This window comes from Taurulus bubalis (genome assembly GCF_910589615.1).
Source record: "Taurulus bubalis genome assembly, chromosome: 13".
NCBI lineage: Eukaryota > Metazoa > Chordata > Actinopteri > Perciformes > Cottidae > Taurulus > Taurulus bubalis.
In genome coordinates this window covers 7,373,318-7,396,432 of record NC_136601.1, presented here as the reverse complement: position 1 = coordinate 7,396,432, position 23,115 = coordinate 7,373,318, and the positions used below count along the sequence as shown (strand labels likewise).

At 40.6% G+C, this 23,115-nt stretch overlaps 3 protein-coding genes across 3 annotated transcripts; all 3 read right to left on the bottom strand.

Annotated features, from left to right (window-relative positions):
• Nucleotides 1-1,815: 1,815 nt before the first annotated feature.
• On the bottom strand, nucleotides 1,816-7,711 carry rnf212 (ring finger protein 212; the record flags this gene model as incomplete). The annotated part of the gene is made up of 12 exons (XM_079228597.1): nucleotides 1,816-1,960; nucleotides 2,528-2,597; nucleotides 3,525-3,579; nucleotides 3,783-3,825; nucleotides 4,819-4,879; nucleotides 5,399-5,463; nucleotides 6,141-6,200; nucleotides 6,297-6,355; nucleotides 6,554-6,610; nucleotides 6,757-6,831; nucleotides 6,932-6,993; nucleotides 7,603-7,711. 12 exons carry the CDS (start codon nucleotides 7,709-7,711, stop codon nucleotides 1,816-1,818), a joined length of 861 nt encoding a protein of 286 aa, XP_079084723.1.
• A 1,214-nt stretch (nucleotides 7,712-8,925) lies between these two features.
• Nucleotides 8,926-11,417, bottom strand: LOC306746154 (transmembrane emp24 domain-containing protein 11; the record flags this gene model as incomplete). Its single annotated transcript, XM_079229027.1, has 5 exons — nucleotides 11,261-11,417; nucleotides 10,731-10,822; nucleotides 9,760-9,885; nucleotides 9,426-9,572; nucleotides 8,926-9,075 (listed from the first exon to the last, which is right to left on the bottom strand). Exons 1-5 carry the CDS (start codon nucleotides 11,388-11,390, stop codon nucleotides 8,926-8,928), a joined length of 645 nt encoding a protein of 214 aa, XP_079085153.1. The 5' UTR covers nucleotides 11,391-11,417.
• Nucleotides 11,418-13,603: 2,186 nt separating this feature from the next.
• Nucleotides 13,604-21,667, bottom strand: spon2b (spondin 2b, extracellular matrix protein). The gene is made up of 6 exons (XM_079228929.1): nucleotides 21,563-21,667; nucleotides 20,029-20,305; nucleotides 19,523-19,746; nucleotides 17,598-17,789; nucleotides 17,327-17,513; nucleotides 13,604-14,643 (listed from the first exon to the last, which is right to left on the bottom strand). The coding sequence occupies exons 2-6, from the start codon at nucleotides 20,261-20,263 to the stop codon at nucleotides 14,465-14,467; spliced, it is 1,017 nt and encodes a 338-aa protein (XP_079085055.1). The 5' UTR covers nucleotides 20,264-20,305; nucleotides 21,563-21,667; the 3' UTR covers nucleotides 13,604-14,464.
• Between the last annotated feature and the right edge of the window lie 1,448 nt (nucleotides 21,668-23,115).

Here is a 23,115-nt window from a genome sequence, read left to right as displayed (position 1 = left end):
ATTATAGAGTATAGAAAGACGTTAAAATAAATCCATCTTTGTGCCTTTTCTGGGTACATTTTAAAGTGATTTTACACTGGAACACTTTGGACCCCAGAAAGACAAATAGCTCCAGTGTGAAATCATTTAGTTCATGTTGTGTCTTGCCGAGAAGGGATTACACTTACAGCACCAAAAGGTACAAGAGTGAAATACTGAGTGACAAAGTGTGAAATCTGGATCAGATTAAGAGAGAAGGCTCTCTTTCACTCACACTCACACACATACACACACACACGGAAAGATGGAGATGGAGGGACCGAGAGGGAGGGAGGGGTGGACAAGCTGTGGGAACACGCTGCTGAATAATTACCACTGACATCAGAATAGTTTTCTTTAGCTCTCTGAAGTGGCAGGGCTCATTTGTACCGCCTGGAGGCATGCAGAGGTGTGTGTGTGTGTGTGTGTGTGTGTGTGTGTGTGTGTGTGTGTGTGTGTGTGTGTGTGTGTGTGTGTGTGTGTGTGTGTGCGTGCGTGCACAGGGGTAAGTAAGAGAGGGAAGAGAGATACAGAGGGAGAAGGAGATGTCTTGAGAATGGTGTGACGATTTCAAAAGAAAAGTGAAACACAGACATTATTGTACTTGTGGAAAAATACAGCGCAAGAGATGACCCTGTGTGTGTGTGTGGAGGGGTGTGGGGGCATAAGGGAGAGATGAATCTGATTTAGTCTTCTCCCTGTCAGAGTGTGACACCATGACAGCTTAGTCCGCCCCAGGGAGCCATTTCTCTCTAAGTGGACCTTAAAAAACAGGAAACGACTTCAAATCCCACCAGAGCACAGAGGAGGATCAGGCCTACTGACTCTGTACAATACCCTGTAACTTCACATACACACACACACACACACATGCTAGTTAGTGCCTGTATATGGCGTGTACAAACCCAGAACACACACACACACACGCAGTCACACCTGAGCCCTTTTCAATAGCCACCATTCAACACCCTGACAACCGGGGACAATAGAGGCAAAAAACGCGGGTCGACAAAGAGAGGGCCGACCTGTCTGAACACATCTGGCCGTCCTCGCCGCCCGCTTCACCGCATCGGCTTCTCCTTGTGATGACTTCAGGTGATATCATGTTTCTATTTGGCTACACTTTGCTTTGCCCTCACTTGCAGCTGTTTTGTAACAAGATTTGAGGGTGAAATTCCGAGTCATGTTACTGTCGTTACGAGCAGCAGGCCGGGAGTGCGGAGGCCATGTTGTTGAGGGAAGTCAACTGCATCGCTGCCCCGAAGGGTTTTCTTGGCGTCACTGCAGCATTTTGTCTGTCAGCCTTGAAGCTTCGTTGAATCCAATAAATGGACGTATTTTTTTTTCCCGTGAGCATAATCCCAGGTCATCTTTGTAAATTGAACAGGTACTGGTGCAGCAGAGTGAACGTGGCGTCAAATTGTGCCTTCGGCGAGCCGCTTGGCTCTGTGGGTTGAGGCCTGCAGGTCTCTCTGCTGGATTAGTGAAAGTACTTCACTTTCAAAAACAACACGGCTAAACAACTCCAACTCTCGTGGATGACATGACCTGACACCAGATGCTCTACGTCATATTTCATGTGTAAGCAAACCAGACTGATGTCATTATTTCATCACTTTAATTGATTGTGAGCCAATTCAACAAAACAGAATCTGAGTAAAGACATCTATGTGAAGTATGATACAAGTCGCATACATTTCATTTCACCTGTGAATCCAGGGTTGTTAAAACAGACATACATATCTCGAGACACACATCAGTGGCCAGGTGTGTTTCCTCAAAAGGCTTCATGACAGTTTATGTGTGTGTTTGATTGGGAGGAGGGCTGACCAGGGAGGACATGCTGTGTCTGAAGGAGGACAGAGGTTTGAAGAAGGGAGACGTCCATCCAGAACTCTGGCCGTATGAAATATCCTGGGTCAGCGGAGATCCTTGAAAACGACTGGGGGAGGAGAGGATTAATTAATTTACTCTTCAGTTGTATTTACTTTGTTTTTGTCAATAAATACCATGAAATGGCCAACATCAACACTGCATTAGTCTGTCTCTCAACAATCCCCGCTTTTATCATTTAAATTATCTTTTTTTTAAGGGTATGGGATTTTCTAAAACTAGCGACTGTCACTCAAACAGGAGTAAATAGTGTGTTTGTTGGGGACTATTTTCAGCCAACAATTTGGTGTGGTTGTGAATAGTTGGATGTATGTGAGATTGACTAAAACAATGCTCAGATTTTAAAGGAAACTCTCACCCACTGCAGTGTTTTAAATATTGTTGGACAACAATGGAGCTCTATAGCACAGAACACATGAAGGTGTTCTGCTCAAAGCTTTGCTGTGATTTATGAATGGATTCATTAAAAGTATACAGATGCATTTGCAGCCTCTTGTTAGACTCACAATCAGTCAAACAAGTTGCTCACACTGAAAACGTTGATTAGTTTAGAAAAACTCTAAATCTCAATTATTCTGATTTCATCATAATGTCTTTAATGAAGGAAATACGTCACCTGACTGTGGCCGAGCGAGCTGAGTAGTTGGCCAACGTGTTGTGGTTGGACGACCTGTGAGGGACGGTGCCTAAACAAAACACAGAGAGATCCAGCGGTAATCTTTACCTCAGCTCAAACAGATATAATAGCTCATAATGATTGTAAAATGCCGGAGATATTTCTGGGTCATTATAGGCTCATGTGTTTCTTTTCCCATCTCATGCAGCAAGTCTCATTTGGAAAATCCTCCAGACATAAATTTAGATGTTGCTAACCAACAGGGCAAAACACTGCATGTCCACAATCCTCTTTATAATAAATGACACATGACATCCATATCTAGTAATGACAATACATTGTGATTGTCTGTGCCCAATAAATCTGCTACCGTTGGTTAAATATTATGGTTTCCTTCAATGCGATAATTGTCTCACCAAACGCTCACACAGATTTAGTGAGGATCTGCACAATCCTTTTAACATTTGAAGGCTGTCATCTAATTTATCTGCCACAATGGAGGTCAAATCCTTTAAGGAACTTAATAACACAATCAAAGAGAATGACTTCAGTAGGTGTAATCCTAAACATAACAAGAGCCAACATCTGTATTGGTTTAATCCCTGTGGGTGGTCAACCGTGGAGTCCATAACCACTGAACAAGGTTGCGAGATGGTTCTGTCAGGTGATTATAGTGCAATTATGTCTGTGTCAATGTGACATCTTGTTTATAAATATTCAACCTTAGATGCATACCTCTGGCAGACAGACTTTATTGTGTTGTATCCTAGGTAGCATAACATATGGGATTTATCAAAGCGCCCTTTGTGCAGCGCACGTATTCAGATTTAAGTGAAGAGTCAAACACCGTGAATTTACTGGTATAATGTCTGAACAGATAAATCACGAAAGCAGATCAAAGGTTATGAGCTATACTTGAAACTGAGAAAAAAAAATGTCTTCCTATAGTGAGTACAGAAAAACAGAAGTTTGATGACTGGCAGAGCAAAGCACATACCCATTCGTCCATCTTGTGGAGGACTGATTAATGACAGTCTGGGGACCGTGTTCGGCTGAAAGACAGAGACACGCAGAGAGAAAGACCCCAGAATCGTGACTTTTTAATTGCTTGTTCTTCAATACTGTTTTTCTTCATGCACCCAAGTCACGCAGTTAATGTGAAGATGCTGTATAATCCTGACGGATCCCACACGGTACATTACACAAACTGTATACCAGAATGGAAGCTTACTGCAGGTGAAATAATGACACTTACTTTCCTGAACAGACTCCTTTCATCCATGTCCATGTTTTCAGTGCTGCAAGACATGAGAGCACGCTTCATTAGTCCCGTTGATTTCAGTTGGCTGAGCACAGCAGTGGAGCCTGAACCTTTTTTTGTTGTTGTTTCATTCCAAAGACAGACATTCACTTTTTGAAACACTGACTTTTACTTTTTAGGAGAGTGCAAAAACAACTCCCCAACTCACTTTACAGGTAATTAGAAAAATATTCCTGGAGAATGAGATAACCTCATGCTTTTACATAGATTTTATTTGACAAATTCATAATAATGAGCCTCTTTTCAGTAGTACTTGATTCAGGAAAATTGTGTGTCGAAGAGTTTTCTCAACAGGACAAACCTCTTTAAAGAACTCATCGTGATCACTTCTTTGACATGTGTCTGTTTTTTAATGCATTTGTTGGTTTATATTTTATAACAACTGCAAAATGTCAAGATGTTGATTTTGTAAGTTAGATTTCTGAAATGAAATTCAGCAATTAAAATCTAAATATTTGTAAAAATAATTCCTAGTTAAATTCCTTTCAAATAATCAATTAACTTTTTGAATCGAAACAGAATTATCGGTATCGGTCATACTGTGAATGGGGTTAATATCCGCTATCCATCATCTACACGCTCAGAAAAAGAATCTAATGTCACAGTGGATAAAAACACATTTGTACTATTAAACTCGAGCAGACAATCAGTCTTGTATCAACGGTGTCTCGGAAACCAAATAGGGAATGCTGACTAAACCCAAGCAAAGCTCAGCTTTTTCAGGTGTGTGTGTGTGTGTGTGTGTGTGTAGATAACCGCAGGGCACGCAAAGCTATACAGCAGCTAAAGCTAACATAAGACGTGGGCGCTGAACTCAGGATATAGCTTGTTTGCACTGTGAAATACCTCCAACATTCTCTCCCCCTCTCTCTTTAGGGTGAGCAGTAATGAAGTGCAGAGTAAAGAGAAACACGAGGTGAAGAGATGTTCAGAGATACAGTGTGAACAGGTAGGGAGGGCCGATACTCACATATTAGTTGTTGAGGAGTGTCTTGAGAGGGACATGGGGGAGTGATACGGGATCTGCAGGACTGACACAGAACAAGAGAAGCAACATGAACAACCACCAAAGTCTATTAATAAAGATTAGACATTAGTGGTCATACAGGGAATGTATGAAAATACATGGATCCGTGATATGACCACAAAGACGTGACGCGAGCCGGTTTCATCGTCAGACAGTAGCCTAATGTGGCTTTTTTCAGCTGCTTTGCTGTGCTTTGTCTTATTCATAAAATAGTTTCATAAAATAAGTAGTAGCCTTGATTGTTCTGCCTTAAAGTTTAAAGTCTTTTGGAAATGTAATCTTTTTTATATAACTAATACTTACCTTTTCCCCTTTTTCTCAACACACAGTATTTTCTTTGGCTGGAGTAAAACTGAAGATATGACACATTTGACATTCTGTGTTTTTGCACGGTCTGATCTGCTCAGATATGGCCTTGCCTTGGACTCGACTACTACAGGTCTGCTGTGAGTAGAGTACAATATAATACTGTCTCCAATCACCAGTACAATTGTGACACAAACTTATAAAATCGTTTTTTTACCTGATTTTTGTCCATGCTGAGGGTAGGAACTGTGGCTCATCTGAGGCACCGATGAAACTTTGGCACTGAGTGAAAACGGTAATAAACGAGGTTAATCAGGGAAAGAGACGAGCTGCTAATAACATGTCTTAAACCAGACAAATTATTTTAAATCAGACTTTAGTTTGAGGTTTTTCTTCCAGTATTTCCACCTTTGGGTTGTATTTTACAGAATGTTAAAAAAGGACTTAGCTGCAGTACTGATGTAGATGTGCCAGAAGTGACACCTAGAGAGCAGAGAGGAATAACAGCCAGCTGGTTGTAAATAACTTCATAGTCTAAAAGTGCTGCCAAACTCAAAGAAGCCATTTCATTTCAAATCATTACAGGTTTTAGCACCTCCAGAGATCATTTTGTCTAATTTGATGCTGGAAAGATCACCTACAAAATGGGAAATTAAGATCAAAGACTTTGGAGAATACATTTTCAGGTTAGTCTGGTTTGTGGAACAGTTAAAGACAGGCCAATTACACAGAAAAGTGGCTGTTAAAGTAGGAAAACCTGACCGCTTATTGATCAAATTTACAAGCATTAAAAACAAATATTATTGCCTACAAACATTTTGAACAGAGTTGTATATTTTAAGAGTTCTCAAATCTTGGAAAATGAATGAATGACACACTTTAAAATGGGTTTAATCCCATTACGATTAGCACGTATGTCTAAATATAATCATTATATAGGGATCTACTCTCTGCTGTACCTCTGACGCTGAAGAGAGTTTTCCAGCTGAGAGATGTAGGCGCTCTGTTCATTCAGCTTCCTTTTCAAAGGGATCAAATCAAGGCACCCACATTTTCATGAACTGCAGTTTAGAAATAAGTATGAAAACGTACTTTGAACTTATGGTTTAACTTACTTTGCCATCTGCTGCATTTCTTGCTTCATCTTGACTAATACCTCTTCTAAATTCTCATTCTGCAATCGATGAAATGGTTGTTGATGCAGTTGTACAGCAGGTATGACTACATTATACTGTAAGTAGTGTTTATATCTAGTTAGCAGGCCCAACATACAACAGGAAACTATAATACAATTAGACTTTTGACATGGCTGAGCGGAAAAGCAAACCCTCAAAGACACATGCACTACAACAAACACACGGATGTCTCTCACCCGTTGCTGGTAGTAAGTCAGCAGTCTCTTTTGATGTCTTGTCTGGAACATTATAACCTAAGAAAAAGGAGAAAACAGCGAGTCTAGATAACAATATATATGTCTAACTCAAATCATCTTTGACTGAGACAGACTGAACTGATGTATGAACAGTCAACCAGACTGTTTTCAATATTTTATGATGAGATTGAAAATGAACTCACTTTGCTGATTTCCTCGATGTTTCTGGTCGCCACAGATTTGATGTCGGAGAACAGAGCCTTCACCTCTGCACTGCTCTGAAACAAAGACATTTCACATGACTGTGATGACAGCAGGTCATGTGATAAAGTGTTTTATTGTCCCACGCAGTCATTCAATGAGAAGATCAATGCTTACTTTGTCAGACAGAGGCGATACTTGGCATTTGGCACTGCATATTAAACACTTGCCTGGTTTGCCTGAATGAAAAATTGCACATATTATACGGGTAAAAATTTAAAATGCATAAGCTTTCTATGCTCACACTGAATATAGAGGACATGTAGACTGGAACTGAACAAGAAGGGATTCTTAAAGTGCTTAGGCCTAAGACCCGAATGGATTAGGTGTAACCCCTGGGTTTGACTCTGGAAGCCAGCCAGAGCTAATTAAAAAATACACTTTAATTAACTTTAACTTTGGCTGAGATTAGACCCATCAGGAAACACAGTCCTGGCTTGTGAATATGTTTAGAGGCTCCCAAAGTGGGACAAAGGGACTTCCAGGAGTGTGCACTTCAAGATTTCCCACACCAACAAGGTTGATGAATGGTGTAATTTCATATATGACTAAAATAGCTTGACTGGATCAGAGATTGTACCTCCCCCCCTCTGCAGTTATACAGCGATGGACAAGAACAACATGAAACCTAGTGAGACCATAAATACTGTGGGTGTAAAAGTGAGTCATCAGCTCTGCAACATCCCTCGTCGTCCAACAGATGTCCCTGTTTAATCACACTTCGACCTGCCTGCTGCAAACTGAAGCGAAGAAACAGTGCTGAACTATTAAAAACCAACGATTTGTACCTTTTTGATAACAGACACTGCAGATGACATGGCCACAAGTGGTGAGTGCCAGCTTTCTGTCCGCGCTGGGGGACAGGAAGCAGGAGTTGCAGCAGACCCAGTAAGACATTTGAAGACCTGCAAGAAGATGGAGGTTCGAGTCACGTGACGCGTCCGTTACCTGGCTTCGCTGACTCGTCGTTGCTAGCAGGGTCAGTTTGTACATCTGTCGCCTTCATTGAGCCGTTAAAACACGTGTCTGTGTTTATGTTAAGTTCAAGACACCTTCATAACTCGGCTCAACCCATGATTTATTTATTTTTTACAATAACGTGAAGCGCGTGGAGGTTTATTACGTTACCGTTGGTGTCCCGCTGCTGCCTAACCGTAAATAATGGAGCTGTGAGAGAAAAGCGACGTTATGAGCTTTTAATCTAGTTTAAACTACATAACCTCACTAAACTACAGACCTTTGTCTGTTGACTAATTATCTGACGTAACTGTCGGTCTTGCTGGATTAATATTTCCTAAATATTTAATTAGCTAACTTCAGCAGAACTTTACTCAGTCCTGGCTAAAGCTAAAATAACGCCTAGCTAACCTAGCTAGCTCATTTACATATGCATAAACTACAAGAGTAGCTATCTTCTCTCTGGTCGACGAAGTGTTGAGTAATCTATTACAACTTTGACATGGAATTTACACAAAGATCTGAACATGAGGTAAGTCATGCATATCATTTGCTGTTTAAATCAATTTATTAACTTAATTAAGTTACATTTTCAAGTTTCATGTATTTTTTGAAGGATTGTTTTAAAAGGGAAATAATCACGAAACATTTTGTCAAACTACATTTATTTTTTCCACATAGTATCCTGTTGGTGTGTGTCCTGTCTTTATGAACATTGTGCATATTTGCATATTATGTTGGCCAAACAGCTGAACTATGTTTACACATTTGTCTTTTTCAGGAGTAGAAACAGTTGTGTTGATATCGGCCCTAAACAAGATTACAGTTAACTGCAGCCATGTGATGTGGTTTTAAGAGCAACAGACTTTAAGAATAGAAGAAGGAAAATAAAGAGTTAATAAGAACCCTTTAGAAACATTGTAGTATTTGGCGAGTTAGATTTTTCATAGCACACACAAAAAACATTTTAAAATCAGTGTTGGTGTTTGTTTGGTCTGTCTCAAATCCTTTTAATATTATTTTAGCCATAGTCAGTTTTTAATCCTTTATGCTATTTGATTTTGTATGCATTCTACAGTACACTGAGACAGGTGTGGGCAGGACATGCTATAAGGTAATCAGGCTGAGAGCTGATAAGTCAGAGGTCATCTTCATCAGACAAGCTTCTTGGCGATGAAGAAGTCTTTGAGTCGTTTCATCTGCCAGAAACCAACCGACAGCAGAACAGAGGTCTGCACCACGGCCCACCAGAGCACTTTACTGTTGGTTTCCTCACTGATCTGACGAAACATCTCCTCTTTCTCCTGAATGAGAAAAAAAACATTCAGAAAAACAATTTCAGAAGAAACACTTATGCTTATTCAAGATAGCATGTCAGATGGCCTATGATATACCTTTATGCTGGCTAAAAGATAATCCTTATTAGCATTATCATGGTAAATATTTAAAAACATTACTTTGTGGGGACAAACACTGTGAGCTCACTTTCTATCATTTCCTGTTGATTCAATACCAGCAGGTACCACACCTCTTTCCTCTGAGCTCCTTGTGTAATGTAGTCACTGTCATATCATGGGATTGTTACTGTCATATCATGATTGTCATATCATGGGATTGTTATGTTTGCAGACAGGACAGTGAAATGCAGATTTACCCTCTGGTACTCCTGTTGCCTGGTGATGTACATCATCTGATCTACAAGGTGTCTGAGGCTGTTCTCCAAAACCTCCATGTTGCTTTTGGTCTTGTCAGTTTTGGGGTCAATTGAGTGCTCTCCCATCTGAACGTCCAAATGTAGCTTCTGTACAGCACGATGGAGGGAATAATAAGGGGTTATTAAAAATAAAAAAAATCTCAGATTTGTTTTCACAGTAATCCAGAGTTGACTGAGTGTGCGATATAATATTGTAATAATGCAATACTGTATGTGTTGCTGCACGTTTCCCTCTGTTTTAAATACATTTTATGTTTGTGTCCGTAGGTCTCACCAGCTTCTCTTCAGCAAAGACAGCAAACCTTGTGGAGTTGGTTTGGAAGCAAAGGTAGTGCTGACCAGAGGCGTGAGCTGTGAAGGTGAATTTACTAAATTTACCATAGCGTTTGGACATCAGAACCTAGAGAGCAGGGAAGACACTGTCAGGGAAACATTTCCTCATCTATGGCTCAACATAGTGATGCATGGTTTTGTTTCTTTTGGATCTAATTCTTTTTCATATTGAGACTACATGAGTGGGCAAAAAGCAGTGGGGGGAAAGTTAATAAGCACATTTTCTCAAGTACTGTACTTAAGTACACTTTAGAGTATTTTCATTTTGTGCTACTTCATACTTCTACTCAACAGCACTTCAGACAATAATAATGTACTTTTTACTGCATTGTTCGTATTCATATTTAAAGTATATTTATTTAATAACAGAAGTTACAAGTTATTTTTCAGATCAAGATTTTACAAACAAAACACGTGATCAGCATATAAAATAAGATGCTGTGTTTTGGATTTAACTGCCCAAAAGTATATAAAGTATTTTAAATGAACTCCACCGTAACCAGCATATTCATGCTATATGCATCAGTATTAATGCTCCATTCATTTAATATTATAACACTGACGGGGCTGACTCTTATACTTTTACTTAGATACATGTTTTTATTGTAATTGAGTATTTCTAGAGATTGGTATCACTAATTTCCGTAAATGAGTGACAAAAATATGAACTGGAGTTCAAGACTGATGCTATTGTGCAATAACAAAAAAAAGAGAAAAAAGTTCAGGCTGTCAGTTTTTAACATTCAAACTGTGCAGTGCTGATCTCTAGTAACACTGTGAAATGCATTTAATCCTTGTTTGGGTTTCGTTTGAATGGAGAAACCAGTCAGCACGTGTTTTAATGTAGCATCACACACACATATGTTAGTGTGTGAATGGCTTGATGATAAACTTCTCCTGTGAGTGCAGTACCTCATGGTTTGGGTCTCTGACTGTCACAGTGACGCCGAAGTGAGGAGAGTGGGAGAACGCCTTCATATCCCAAGGCTCCAACAAGAAATAACCTGAAGGTGAAGCATGGTCTCACATGAGTGCATTCACATACACAGTCGTAGTCAACGTCGTTAAAAAAGGAAACATAAGTAATAAGGATTAGATTAAGCATGAAGAGGGAATAGAAAAATGCACTTTTATATTGGGCTTTACTTTAAAATTCTGAATATACTTTTCAGTACAATCTGTGGTGTGTACATTGAATGGAATACTCTTTACATGGTCATGGCTTTTTGTTGTTATCACAGAGTCGCTGCATCATTACATAAATGTATTTTGCACTTGCTGAAGTCAGAGGCACTCTAGCATGGAGGTACATTTGACATAAATGTGTTATTCAACAATCCCGTGGCAATTCACAATACAGTTTTCCAAATGTTACTCAACATTCATTACCTCTGTTGAGATTGTAAACAACTCAGGAGGAATATTCCCTCTCCAGCACTCACCGGTGACCAGCATGTCTTCAGGAATCTCCTCGATGATGCACTTTTCCTCCTGCTCTCCGAGATCAAAATACATGGCTGCTGCCAACATCAGGTAACACTGGAGGAGGAAGCCAATGCCTTGCAAACTCATTTTCAGTTAACAATGAGCTATTCAATTACAATACATGTGACGGTGACTGAATGTTTGGCTTGAGGTCCAAGTTTAGTTTTTTTTTGTTTGCAAATCTGAAAATTCTAACTCAAGATTGAGGTATTTTTTATCGACTATAGCCGAACAGACATGTCCAATAGCATAAAGTGGACGGCTATGAGGGGAACCGTTTGAGCGTGAGAAACTCACAGGTGCTGCTTTGTGTGACGAGACATTCTGGTCATCTGGTGGCTGGGTAAACTGGGAGCCAATAGCAAAGCGGCAAAAGATAGTGATTGATTGGGACTGAATACTTGCTGAAGTTACAGATAATCCAGCATTGTGCTCATAATACACCAACATGGAAGTAGAAGTAGCATTGTGACCTTTCAAACACAGCCCTGGCACATTAAGTGTTTTCTATTGCCATTATTAGAGCGGTGGTACATTGGATTACACACGTTGATGTTTATTAGATTGCAGTAGACTTGTTCAACACTTCAGTAGACTTGTTTTCCACTGCCGGGCCTACTCTGCATTTACGACACTAAATGGAAAGTGAAAGATGCTGAACTGTGCCCGAAGGCATCAATCACGAGCTACAACAAGATACAAGAAGAGCAAGTAATATATCCACTTTAGTTGTTGCTCCAGGGTTAGCATACGTATGAGCACACTATAGTGTAGTGATTGATGGTTTATCTTGACAAATGCCCTTCTCATCTGGCCGACTGACACGTTTTTTTATTTTTTTATTTTAAACTTGTTTATCTTTTAACCTTTTAAGCACTAAGGATTACCAGTGTGACATTGCCTATTATTACAGTATGAGAGAGCATTCAAATGTTTTTGGAACTTGAGTAGAAATTGTAATACAAGCCATTACATACACTAGTTGCCATACGCAAACCCTAAATGAGTAAACCCCGCGCCCCCCGCACACAGAATAATCCTTCTCATTTTTAGCATCTGCAAAAGTTGTTATGCCTCAAAGTCAGCAAATAATCAGTTTTCCTTCTCCCACACACATGTTTTGAAGAAAGTGTGAATACTAAATCAACATGTTTAATATACCTGCCATTGAAATACTAGATTTACCATTAAACTGCAATGGATATATATGGTGTCTCCGTCTCATACTACTACTCTTATACTATCATTACTATTCTACAATTCACAGTGAATCAAATAGTGTCACTTATTTAGTTCTTACAGTATTATTTTGTGTGATGAGTATTGATCTTCTTGTTTGTTGTATATAACACATTTTTGGTGGGGGAAAACTAGCAAATTTTTCATTTTCTTCATGTATCCTGAGCATACCAAAACAAACTCCCAGAACCCCTTTTGGTATGGCAATAAAACCATTTTGTTTTGTATACAACTATACATTACATATTCTTCATCATATAGTACTGTATACTTGGCGTATGCTTCTCCCTTCCATCCTTGCAACGTAAGCTGATGAAAAGGAAAGCCAGAAACTGGATCTGCTCCTGTTTCTCTTGATTCTCTCTTCCTCTTCATTCAAAAAGGAAGGAGCTCCCTTTTGCACCAGATGTTTCTTTCTTATTGCTGTTCAATCTGTCACTTGCAGTAAACCTTCTATGTTGCTTGGTGGGAAGGGGTGGGGGAGTGATTTTTTTTTATCTGTTTCAAGTTGTGTTGTCGTTGTCCTGCCAAGAAACCTTTAAAAGAAAAAAAAAAGAGGTCACCTTACTTGTAACTGGTCTTTGTTCTGGCTATTAAATGGGACTCCCACTTCATAGTGGGATGTGCTTCACTGGAAGTCACAGCATGAAGTACACTCTGTGAAATTTCAGGCCTCCTGTGCTAAATCAACATTTGGTGAACTGATTTAAATAGTTGGTGAGCACAATCATCAATTTTATGACCAACACCTCATCAGAGGGAATCCTAGCCAACACCGGGACTCGAACCCCCGGGTCATCCAGTTGAAATGATTTCTCTCTACATTTAATTTGATGCTGCAGCCCCAGTGTTAGGAGCCCAAATGTGTGGTTCAGATTTAGAGGTCAAACATTGCACTGAGCAGAGGCATGAAGAAGGACTTTAAATCCATGTGGTTTTACTCTTGTTGATTACCCCAACTGTACACCATGTGCTAAATTTCTTCAGACAACCTAGAGACACTTGTCAATGAAGTTACAATACCGTAAGATATATTTACACTTTATTGATCATACAGGAAAAATACATACAAAATGTTTGTGTACATCTTTCGCATTTCTTTATTTCTTTATTTTTACAAAAAACTACTATTATAGCATAAAGGCCTACAAAGTATTACATTGGGATTTGATATACTGTACACTACAGGTTAAAATCCTGTCAATAAATATATTCTTTGTCTTCAGGAAAATGACCACAGTGTCTCTGTGAACATTATGTTTTGAATGCGGGGAGGCCGTACATTAATTTCTATGTCTGACTCACTTTTTAGCTAGCACTGCTGAACAATTGAGGCATCATGTTTCCCCCAGTGCCATAGCTGATATTCGGATTTTCTGTAGTATTTCTTTGATATAAAGATTAATGTGTAAGTTTTCTCTTTTTTTTCTCAAATCTGCTTGATGGAAGCTGCTGGGACTTGTAATCCATTGTGACAAACACATTTCTATGATCTTCAGAAAGGTCCAATTAGAAACAAGTTATAGTGTGAAATGAGTTTTCAGTAATAGCCATGTTGAAAACAGCAATGTTTTATCCACAGACCGTTTAGATAATCTGCCAAAACTAAATTGGTGTCTAATAGCCGTTATGCCAAACTACACTTCCCTAGTGCTGTCAGATCTATCAATGTGACTTGAGGACGAGACCTTTTCTGCAGTTAAACAGTCAGACAATCAATAGGTCATTTCCACAGACAGCGGCTTGGCCAATGGAGGAAATAATGGCGTCCACTTCCTCCTACTTATGCTTCATGTGCATACACCGTAGACCTTTTACTGTTGTCTTCTCCGTCTTCGTCCTTTCCTCCCTTTCCTGGATTTCCTCTCTTTCTTGTCTCTCCTCTGCTTCCTCTCTTTCTTCTCCCTCCTTTCCTGGCCTAGTCATAAACAGTTGTCCTGTAAGCACTTCCTCTCCTCCTCCAGCAGGGGGCAAGCTAACCCGTTGTTAGCTGAGTGCATGACGACATAGCGTGTGCGGTGCTGCAGGCCTGAGTCTCCACACTTGCTTTTGCACAAGCCCCAAGGAGACCACAGTGACACCTCACAGTCCAGAGGGGTATCTGCAGGGAAAAGAGGGGGCGATTAAAAATCACATTGACGTGTAGGCTTAGTTTGTGGTTTTTGCAACTCTTTTGCTTTCTAGCTCTTGCAAATGGGCGTCTTTCCTAATTCTTCAACATACGGTAGTCATTGTTCGGAAGGGGTCGGCTTTTGTGAGCTTCCTTTTATAGGTGAGTGGAAAGAAGAGGCATTAGCCATGAGAGGGAAAATCACTGCCCATCAACCCTTATTTGTCCTTTTTTAAAGGTGTAAAGGGAATTACAATAAATGGGAGCATGCTGCGTGTGCAGCTCCTTATGAACCCACAGATTCTTGGCAGTGGTTTAGCTTCTGGCTACTTATATCATTGAAGTATTATGTTACATAATGTTCTTCATTTTTTTTTGCTCTTTCTCAGTATATATCTATCTATCAACATGCTGGGCCACCTCGTTGAGAGCTTCCGCTCACCTGATTTGTATCACAGACTTAGTTGTCCGTTAAAGAGTAGAAAAGCAGCAGGATGGGCGGCGGCGATACGGAAGCGACATTAATGGACGGTCGGACGGAAGGATGGAACAAGCAAGTCCGATCTCCCCTCGCTTTGTGTGTGTCACACAAAGCGAGGGGAGATCGGACTTGCTTGTTCCATCTCTGTCCTTGATGGACACCATACAGGACAGAGGTGACACAATGCTGTTAGAAGCAAAAGTGATTCATCTTTTTGTATTTTAACAGAAACGGTCTGGAGCAGGTGCTTTCTACTCTGCAAGGAAAGTTGTGGCTCAACCCCCGGGCAGAGGACATAAAAGAGAGAGAGGTAGGGAAGGATAAGCAGATGGAGGGGTAGGATGGAGCATTGGGATCAAGGCAGGAAGCCTCAACAGATTTCTGGCTCCTCTCTCTGTTGTTTGTTGATGTGTAGTCAGGGGAACGAACTTGTAGTCTGGGATGCTGAGTCAAACCTTTAAAGTCTGGGTGACTTTAGAGGTTTGAACACTGACTCTGATTACTGTGCTCTCTGCTGTACTGCCAGGTCAACACGCTGTCGGTTTTCTTTTTTCCACCTCCCAAAAAAAACAACTCTCTCGGTCAAGTCATCTGTTTAGACTTTCTGTGGTTAGTTATGTTTTTAGAAAAGGTAATTTCCTCCCCTCCTTGGAGAACATCAGTCACACTGAGTTGTTTGACTCTAATTTGACACACTTTTAATCTTAATTTTTCCCAAACCCTTTTTCTATTCTTACTTGCAGTTGGGTTTTCATTTTGTACTCTTACAACTAATCTGTACGACAGAGAGTTTTACATTTTTACAGTGTGGGAACCAACATTAAATATACCCAGCTTCACCTTATGGATCCAGATCTTGTTAAAACATATCCGTGTCTGCATCCTAGTTTGAGTCACGACCAAAAGGTTTCTGTATGGAATTTATATGTAATTATTCTTCTTTAAATGCATCTTTAGGGTTTTCCACTGGATGCCAGATGTACCCCTGGCACTTTCGGATGCCTTGTCCTCACTTGGCTTCTCTGGTTGGAAGTTATTGAGTTTGTGTGTGGCCTGTAATGGTTCCCAAATGCTTTCATTACTAAAACCCAAGCTCCTAGCATTGTGTGAAATACTACATTCTTGTTCTTTTGCGCAACTTCCAACTTTTCTTTATTTTTTGGGAATGTGTCTATAACTCGATCAGTGCAAGTAGAATGGAGAAAAGCAGATGAGAGTAGGATTGTGTTTTGTTATAGCTGAAAAATATTCATAGTTGGATATTTTGGCCTGTTATTTAAAGGTACCTAGTGTTTGTTTTGAGTAAACTGTTTACATTCCGTGTTTCTCACTAAAATGAATTGTCTGTATCTTTGAGGACTTTGCCAGCTTGTAGGCTTCTTCTTTCCTGTCTTTTCTGGCTCATAGTTACACTGTCATCCACTGTTCGGTGAAATAGTTTGAATCCCGGCAGCAGGAATTTGTAGAACATCGCCTGTCTTTTTGCCCATGTCCACTTTGTACCCATACAAAATACAAAGAAATGTGGATCTAAAAACAACTCTTAAAAACATTGTTCCATAGAGCTACGAGTGGCCCAAAACTTCACAGTATTTCCATTCTCAAGATAGAATATAAGAGAGACTTTTGTTCGAACACTGGTACATTTAAAAGCATTACATGTTTTGTTCTGAGGCTGCGTTCAGACCGACTGGCAGCCCTCTCATTCCTTTTAATAGTGGACTCTGGCAAACAGCAGGGTTTTCCGACAAAAAAGTTGAACCCTATACAACATTTCCTGCTATGCGGCGTCATCTGACAAAACGTTGCATCGGCTAATCGCACACATCCAAGCGCACATTCTTATTATATAATGTTAATGTCACATTTATACTTTTTAACTCGAGATTGTCGTAGTGAAAGTTACAATTGTTGCCGTGATAACTTTCCAGAGGTGTAAAATCCTGTCTACTACTACTATTCTTCACTGCTGTGCCTTGTTTTGGTATCTCTTTAGCCTTTTAAACACATTAATCTGTTACTCAACAACACACCTCCATCAATACGTATATTAAGCATAATTACAGCACCGTTCAGTTTTTTCTTTTACTGGTTGTGATCAATCGTTTATATATTGGTCATCATGCAAGTGCCTTATAATCATCGACATCCCACATTTTTGTCAGTGCGAGTATCTTTGCTCCTCAGACTTACTTATGAGTGTGTCCTCAATCTCGTTTCCTGTTGGCAGTTGGTTGGACTGGGTGGGATCCACGGATAGGCTGAAGATCTGATTGGTCTTCTTTATCTTGGTCAGCATTACTGTGGCGATGGGCGGCAGGTGCTTCAGGCGGGGGTAGTAAAAGGAGTTGGCAGGGTGGCTAGGGGAGGAAGACGTGATCTATGGAGGGGAAATGGACAAGGTTTTTATACAATTAGGGATTTTTGGCTTCGGATTGTTGGATGTTGGCTCAGGCTGACCCACCTGTGTGATTTTGTCCTGTGGCATGGTCTCGAAGTTGGGAGAAGAGAAGGTGAACCCGCTGTCGGTTCCTGCATCGTATGGAAAAAGCTCCAGCAACACGTTGTCTTTCCAGTGGTCGCCATCACACAGGTCAACGCTCTCCTCTCCCACAAACCAGTCCGGGCTTGGAACGAGACGCACGATAAACGACAGCTGCAGATAGAGAGGAGGAAGTAAACCGTGAGGAGGGAGATACAGCGTGGGGGGAGAGAAAAAAGAGAAAGAGAGGTACATGAGGTTGTGGGTCGGAGTGAGAGATGGGAAAGACATTGGTGGGAAAGAGAATAGAAAAAAGTTGTTATTATACCCTCACCATATATGATTTGGTCTTAGTGTTTGTCATTGGATGACTGTTAAACCTCAGGATCTGTCAGTTGGACAGTGGGTTAAAGCTGTTGAATTTTTTTTTTTTTCTAATTGTATTTATTCTAATTGTAGACATGAAATCTAAAGGGCACAAACTTCATATTTATCAATGTATACCCTTGATGTTTCCATTCATCTATGTTTTTTAAACTAGAAATAATTGGATTCCTTTAGATGCCAGTGTGAAATGACTTTAATATCCCGATTTTGGCCACAAATCCACATCAGATCTTTCCATCCTTCCTATGACCTTCAGGTACTCCACCAATTTAGTTTTTCTGTCCTATAACTCTACCGGACTCACGATGAACAACTTTTTTTTAAGTATCTGAATTAATTTAGCAGAGCCAGATATATCGTCTTTTCTATTCCGTGCATTTGACTTTCTTGTCAAAACTCCCCACCTACATTACCCAAAATGCAACTCAACTGCCGGCAGTGTGGAGCAAGATTGGGGTTTGCAAAACTAGTTGCGGCCAATGTAAATTCATGCTGCTCGCCTAAAAGCAATGATGAATAGCCGGCTAGAGTTCTGGTAAGCTCACTTCTTAACTCCACATCCTCAGATTTCTTCTTCATTTTAGTCGTCAGCCCGAATCACGTAACATCACTTGAGGCAATTAATCAGACTACGTGTAGCTTCCTCTGGAGCCCTAAAATACTTTATAATGCTTTTCACACATGGTGTGTATAATTGAGTTCCCCTTTATATTGCCCATATTTGATATGTATATCAAATTTCTTTCACTGTGTTATAATGTGTTTAAGATGTATCATCATACACCCACCTCCCTGCACCTGCTGTTATTTATGCACCGGAGTACAGATTCTGTTTCCAACTGGCCTTTTTCCATTTCTCTCACATCGACGACACACTCTCGCGCACTCACTCTGTCTCGTCTCTTTTCCAAGCCTAACATTGTGGTCAGACGTGTCCTAGATTTAATGACCTACCCAGAGGCTCATCAGCAGGAGGATTAACAGCCAAATACACAATTTGTAGAGACATAAATTAGGCGTGCTACATTTCGGAAGCTCTTTAGGGTGCAGCACATGGAAAGAACAGTCTGGAGCCATAACAGTAACCGTTTTGCTGCGTCAACCTATAAAAAAAAAAGAAGCACAATACGGCTCTTTCTCATAATCTAATGCTTTTAATGATTTACTTTTGGCTCTTATTACTTACAATGTTGGTAATTATAGTTTATTTTAAGGACCCTGGTCTCATTGTATAGTTTTGGCTGTTGTTACTCACAATCGTACTCACAATGCTGAGACATGCAACAACCTAATTGGAAAACACTTCACAGCAGAGTTCACAGGGGCAACCACACTCCTGATCGAGTTCAACCCAAGTATGTCAAATACTGGCGACTATTTTAAGAAATACTGTGGCCCTCTTACCGAGGCTAAGGAAAGCATGTCACCACCTTGTTATACATGCTGGCCCATATGGAAGGCCGCTAATAAACTTGATGCCTTGACCCAGGCCGAAGGAAACCAGTTGTTAAGAGACTTACATAAGAGTGCTTGGCGAAGACCTCAAACTCAGTGTTTGTCTGGCCTGTGCCTCCCACAACAGCGGGAGCGGAGAGGACCCCATAAACACTCTGGATGCGTTCGCCGGCCGCTTGGACTTCCTTCATCAGCGTCCAGGCCTCGCCTTTCTCTGCAAACTCCCTCACTCCGTTGCTGGCAAAGCCATTACGCTGCCACATGTGGTAGTCGGAGCTGTGGGTCACACCTGAAAGCAGCGAGAGAGGGAAAGGATGTTAGTTGTTGCAACAGGTATTAGTCTGCATTCAACGTAAATGTATATATACATTTAATGGGAAGAAACATTTATTAGTATGCTTTCTACTTTTAACAAATATGAGAAATATTTTCCATTGACATTCTTCTGTATTTACTATATATTTCTCTGTATGTAGTTTTCTACATCAGCTACCTGTTCATCTTCCGATCAGTATTCTGTTCCACCTCTGCAACGAGGTTTCAGTATGAAACCAGCTTGCTGTGCGCTTACCAATGACGTTGGACCACTGTGCAGGGGGACGGTAGACAGGATACTGTTTAGGGAAAGCTGCCTTGGTCCACTTGCCATAAAACGTTAGCTTGTACTGGGCTGGTTCTGAGGCTGTGCACATGGGGCCGTCAGTAGGAACAGGCATTGAATGAGTGCCTTGGCCCAGTGTCAGCATCATGACGATCAGGTGGTAGAGTGCTTCGGAGATGGAGAGGATGTTCCTTGTGGTGTCCATGATGATGAAGTCTGATTTGGGGGAGGATGACGAAACTGAAGGCTGCAAGGCAGGAGAAAGAAGGGAGAAAAGTCAGTAAAGGCAGTAATATATTACTCACTTTTCCATGCTTTCTGCTATGCTGTTGCTACACACTAAGAGTCTAATTCAGGGTCGACCAGCTGTTAATATTTAAGTCTTTATTCAAAGGAATTACCTAATTTGATTCAGCTAGAGAGGATTTCTTCACTCTTTATTGTGCACATTCACTACCTCTGTCCCTGTGCATTTACAAGAACAGTTGTTCTTTGACTGTCAGATCTGGTACATGACAAGCCCTGGTAAAAGGGCAACGCGTCTGGCTGCAGCATCAGTTTTGAGTTTAACAAGTGGGGCATGTGAGTCAGAGGGGAAATTTCTCAATTAAACGTTCTCAAAAGTTTTTCCACTGTTTAGACTTGCAAACGCAGTTAAGCCATTTAGGATTGGCAGATGGAGATCTTGCATCAATTAGGACGCAAGTAGTAAACGTTTGGTGTTTGTTGTTGCCATAGCTGCAGTCTGGTGAGCTGTTGAAGAATACAGCTGTGTCAGCTAACTTTTCCTAACTTTGGATACCTCATCATATCTTCCTCAGCAGCTACATGGGGCTCATCCTGCAATCTCCCTGAACTCTCTGACTCGTCTGGGTCTCTTTTATACATACTTTTAACAGTATGATTAAAAAGTTATTCGTGAATATGTTTGGAGAGTCTCTGATTAATGAAGAGCTAAATGTTCCCCATTGGGACATTCCTTTTTAATGAAGCACATCATAGCAGCACATCTTTGCTTCTCAAAGATACAAGTAACAGCATGCAAATAGTGTGAAATGCAATTTGCTTCATCAAGTAGACCACTTAATATCTCCCATTTTGCGTAATGCTTGCTATGGCTAGACTAGCTAATCTTGCACATTTCCTCTTAATCTAATCATTTTGAATGTTTATTATACGAACGTGGATGCTGTTGCAGTTTACATATTGTCATAAAAGTAGAGCAGGATGTGTTTGATGGCAGATTTTTGCATTTTCACCGCAACACTAATTCATTAATCTAACACTCTGCATTCATACAAAATCTTTGTCATCCTTGCTTAAGTTAACTGAATTTGTTTTCACTTAAATATGATTGCATACAATTCACCCGTTACAGAAATAATTGCCAGTAATTATACATGCATACTTGGTAGCCCTCTATAACACAGCTGACATTTCCATTAATGTAAGGATGGGCTGTCGTGTGGCGACAGGATGAAGACGTGCTGTGGAAACTACTCACTGATTTTGTTCAGGGTTCCAGATGAATGGAGGGTTGCAGCAGATGAGTGGAGAGGAGGGCTGGAGGTGAGGAGAAGGGGAGAGGAGAGTGGTGGATATGGCTGTCGAGAGGAGTGACTGCGAACCTCCAAGTCCTCTTTCGCCTATTTATGTCTTCCAGGAGGTTCACCCCTCTCCCTCTCCTCTCCCTCTTTCCCTCCTTTCTCCCTTTTTCTTCCCCCTCCTTCCCCTTTTGCTCCACTCCCTGCTTTACATTTCTTTCAGTATGTTTCTATCTGCTTGTCAGTGACTTTCCTGCCCCCTTCTTGCCCTTTGACTTTGGTTCTCCCTCCTCCACTCTCCTCCTCCTCGCTCTTCTAGTCTTTTTAAGAAGCCCATTAACTGGCTAATGTGTTCAGCAGTTCTAGATGCACTGCCAGGGGTCCTGTCAGCTCTGTGGGTAGAGTGTCATTTCATAGTATGATACTGTAGGTCTCCATATCTACAAATATGACTAATGAGGCTAATGTATTTTTTTTTAGAACGATCTAAACTTCTCCTGGTCAGGTTTTTGGAATTGCAGCTGAGCTGCTAGATCCAATTATGTCTCAAGTTGTATTGGCCTGCGTCACAGTCAATTTGCAACCTCCTTGGATGTGATTTAAGGGCGACTTGAGGCTTCATCCAACATGTAAAAAATGCAGAGAAGTAAAAGTCTTTACAAAGGTTATTTCAGGGGTGTAGATTACCGATGCACTATGATTCTTACAGAACACAATCAGTGAATTATTCCATTCTGTCTTTCTACCATCCTGGCAGCAGTTCAACTCTCTTAGTCATTATTTTGTTAAAATTGCTCAGCTGTCGACTGTGGCTCAGTGCTAGAGCGGATCGTCCTTCAATCAGAGGATCTGCGGTTTGATCATAGTCCATGCCGATCCATTAACCCCAAATTGCTGTGCGAATGTGTGAATGTTAGCTGGTCCTGATGGGCAGGTGGCACCTTGCATAGTGGCCCCTGCCATCAGTGTATGAATGGATTTGAATGGGTGAATGACTGGTCTATAACAGCGCTATACAAGTCCATGTACTAATTACCATTTCATACAATTGTAATTCATTATTATTTTCCATATTGACTGATTTGCAGAGTGACGTCTTAAATTCCTAATTTTGTCTGACCAACAGTCTGAAACCCAACGCAGATCCATTTTCAGATCCATTTTCTCTTGATTGAATTCAGTCGATTAATCGTTCTATATCTAAATGCAGTTGCACGAACAAATTATTTCAAATCTCTTTGTTGGTGATGCGATGGACAAGGATCATTGTGAAACTGTTGACATTGTTGATATTGTGAAAGCATGAATGTGCCTTTGCTCTGTTGCATTACAAAGCTGCATTTATACTGCTGACTGAGTGTGACATTAAAGCTTTAGGATGTTGAGGCAGGTGTATTTTCACGAAAAGCTCTTAACTTCGGGGAACTGTCACCACAAAAGTGTCAAACATCACTTTTATATGCATTCTATTTACATCACATAATCAACAGATTATAGTATTTTTAGCTGTAAT

What these genes read in the sequence shown, in the direction of transcription:
- spon2b (XM_079228929.1), bottom strand. Translation starts at nt 20,263, where the DNA reads ATGGACACCACAAGGAACATCCTCTCCATCTCCGAAGCACTCTACCAC. An exon ending in ACAGTGGTCCAACGTCATTG is followed by an intron (nt 19,747 to 20,028) that starts GTAAGCGCACAG and finishes CGCTGCTTTCAG; the next exon opens with GTGTGACCCACAGCTCCGAC. An exon ending in TCTTCGCCAAGCACTCTTAT is followed by an intron (nt 17,790 to 19,522) that starts GTAAGTCTCTTA and finishes CTCTATCTGCAG; the next exon opens with CTGTCGTTTATCGTGCGTCT.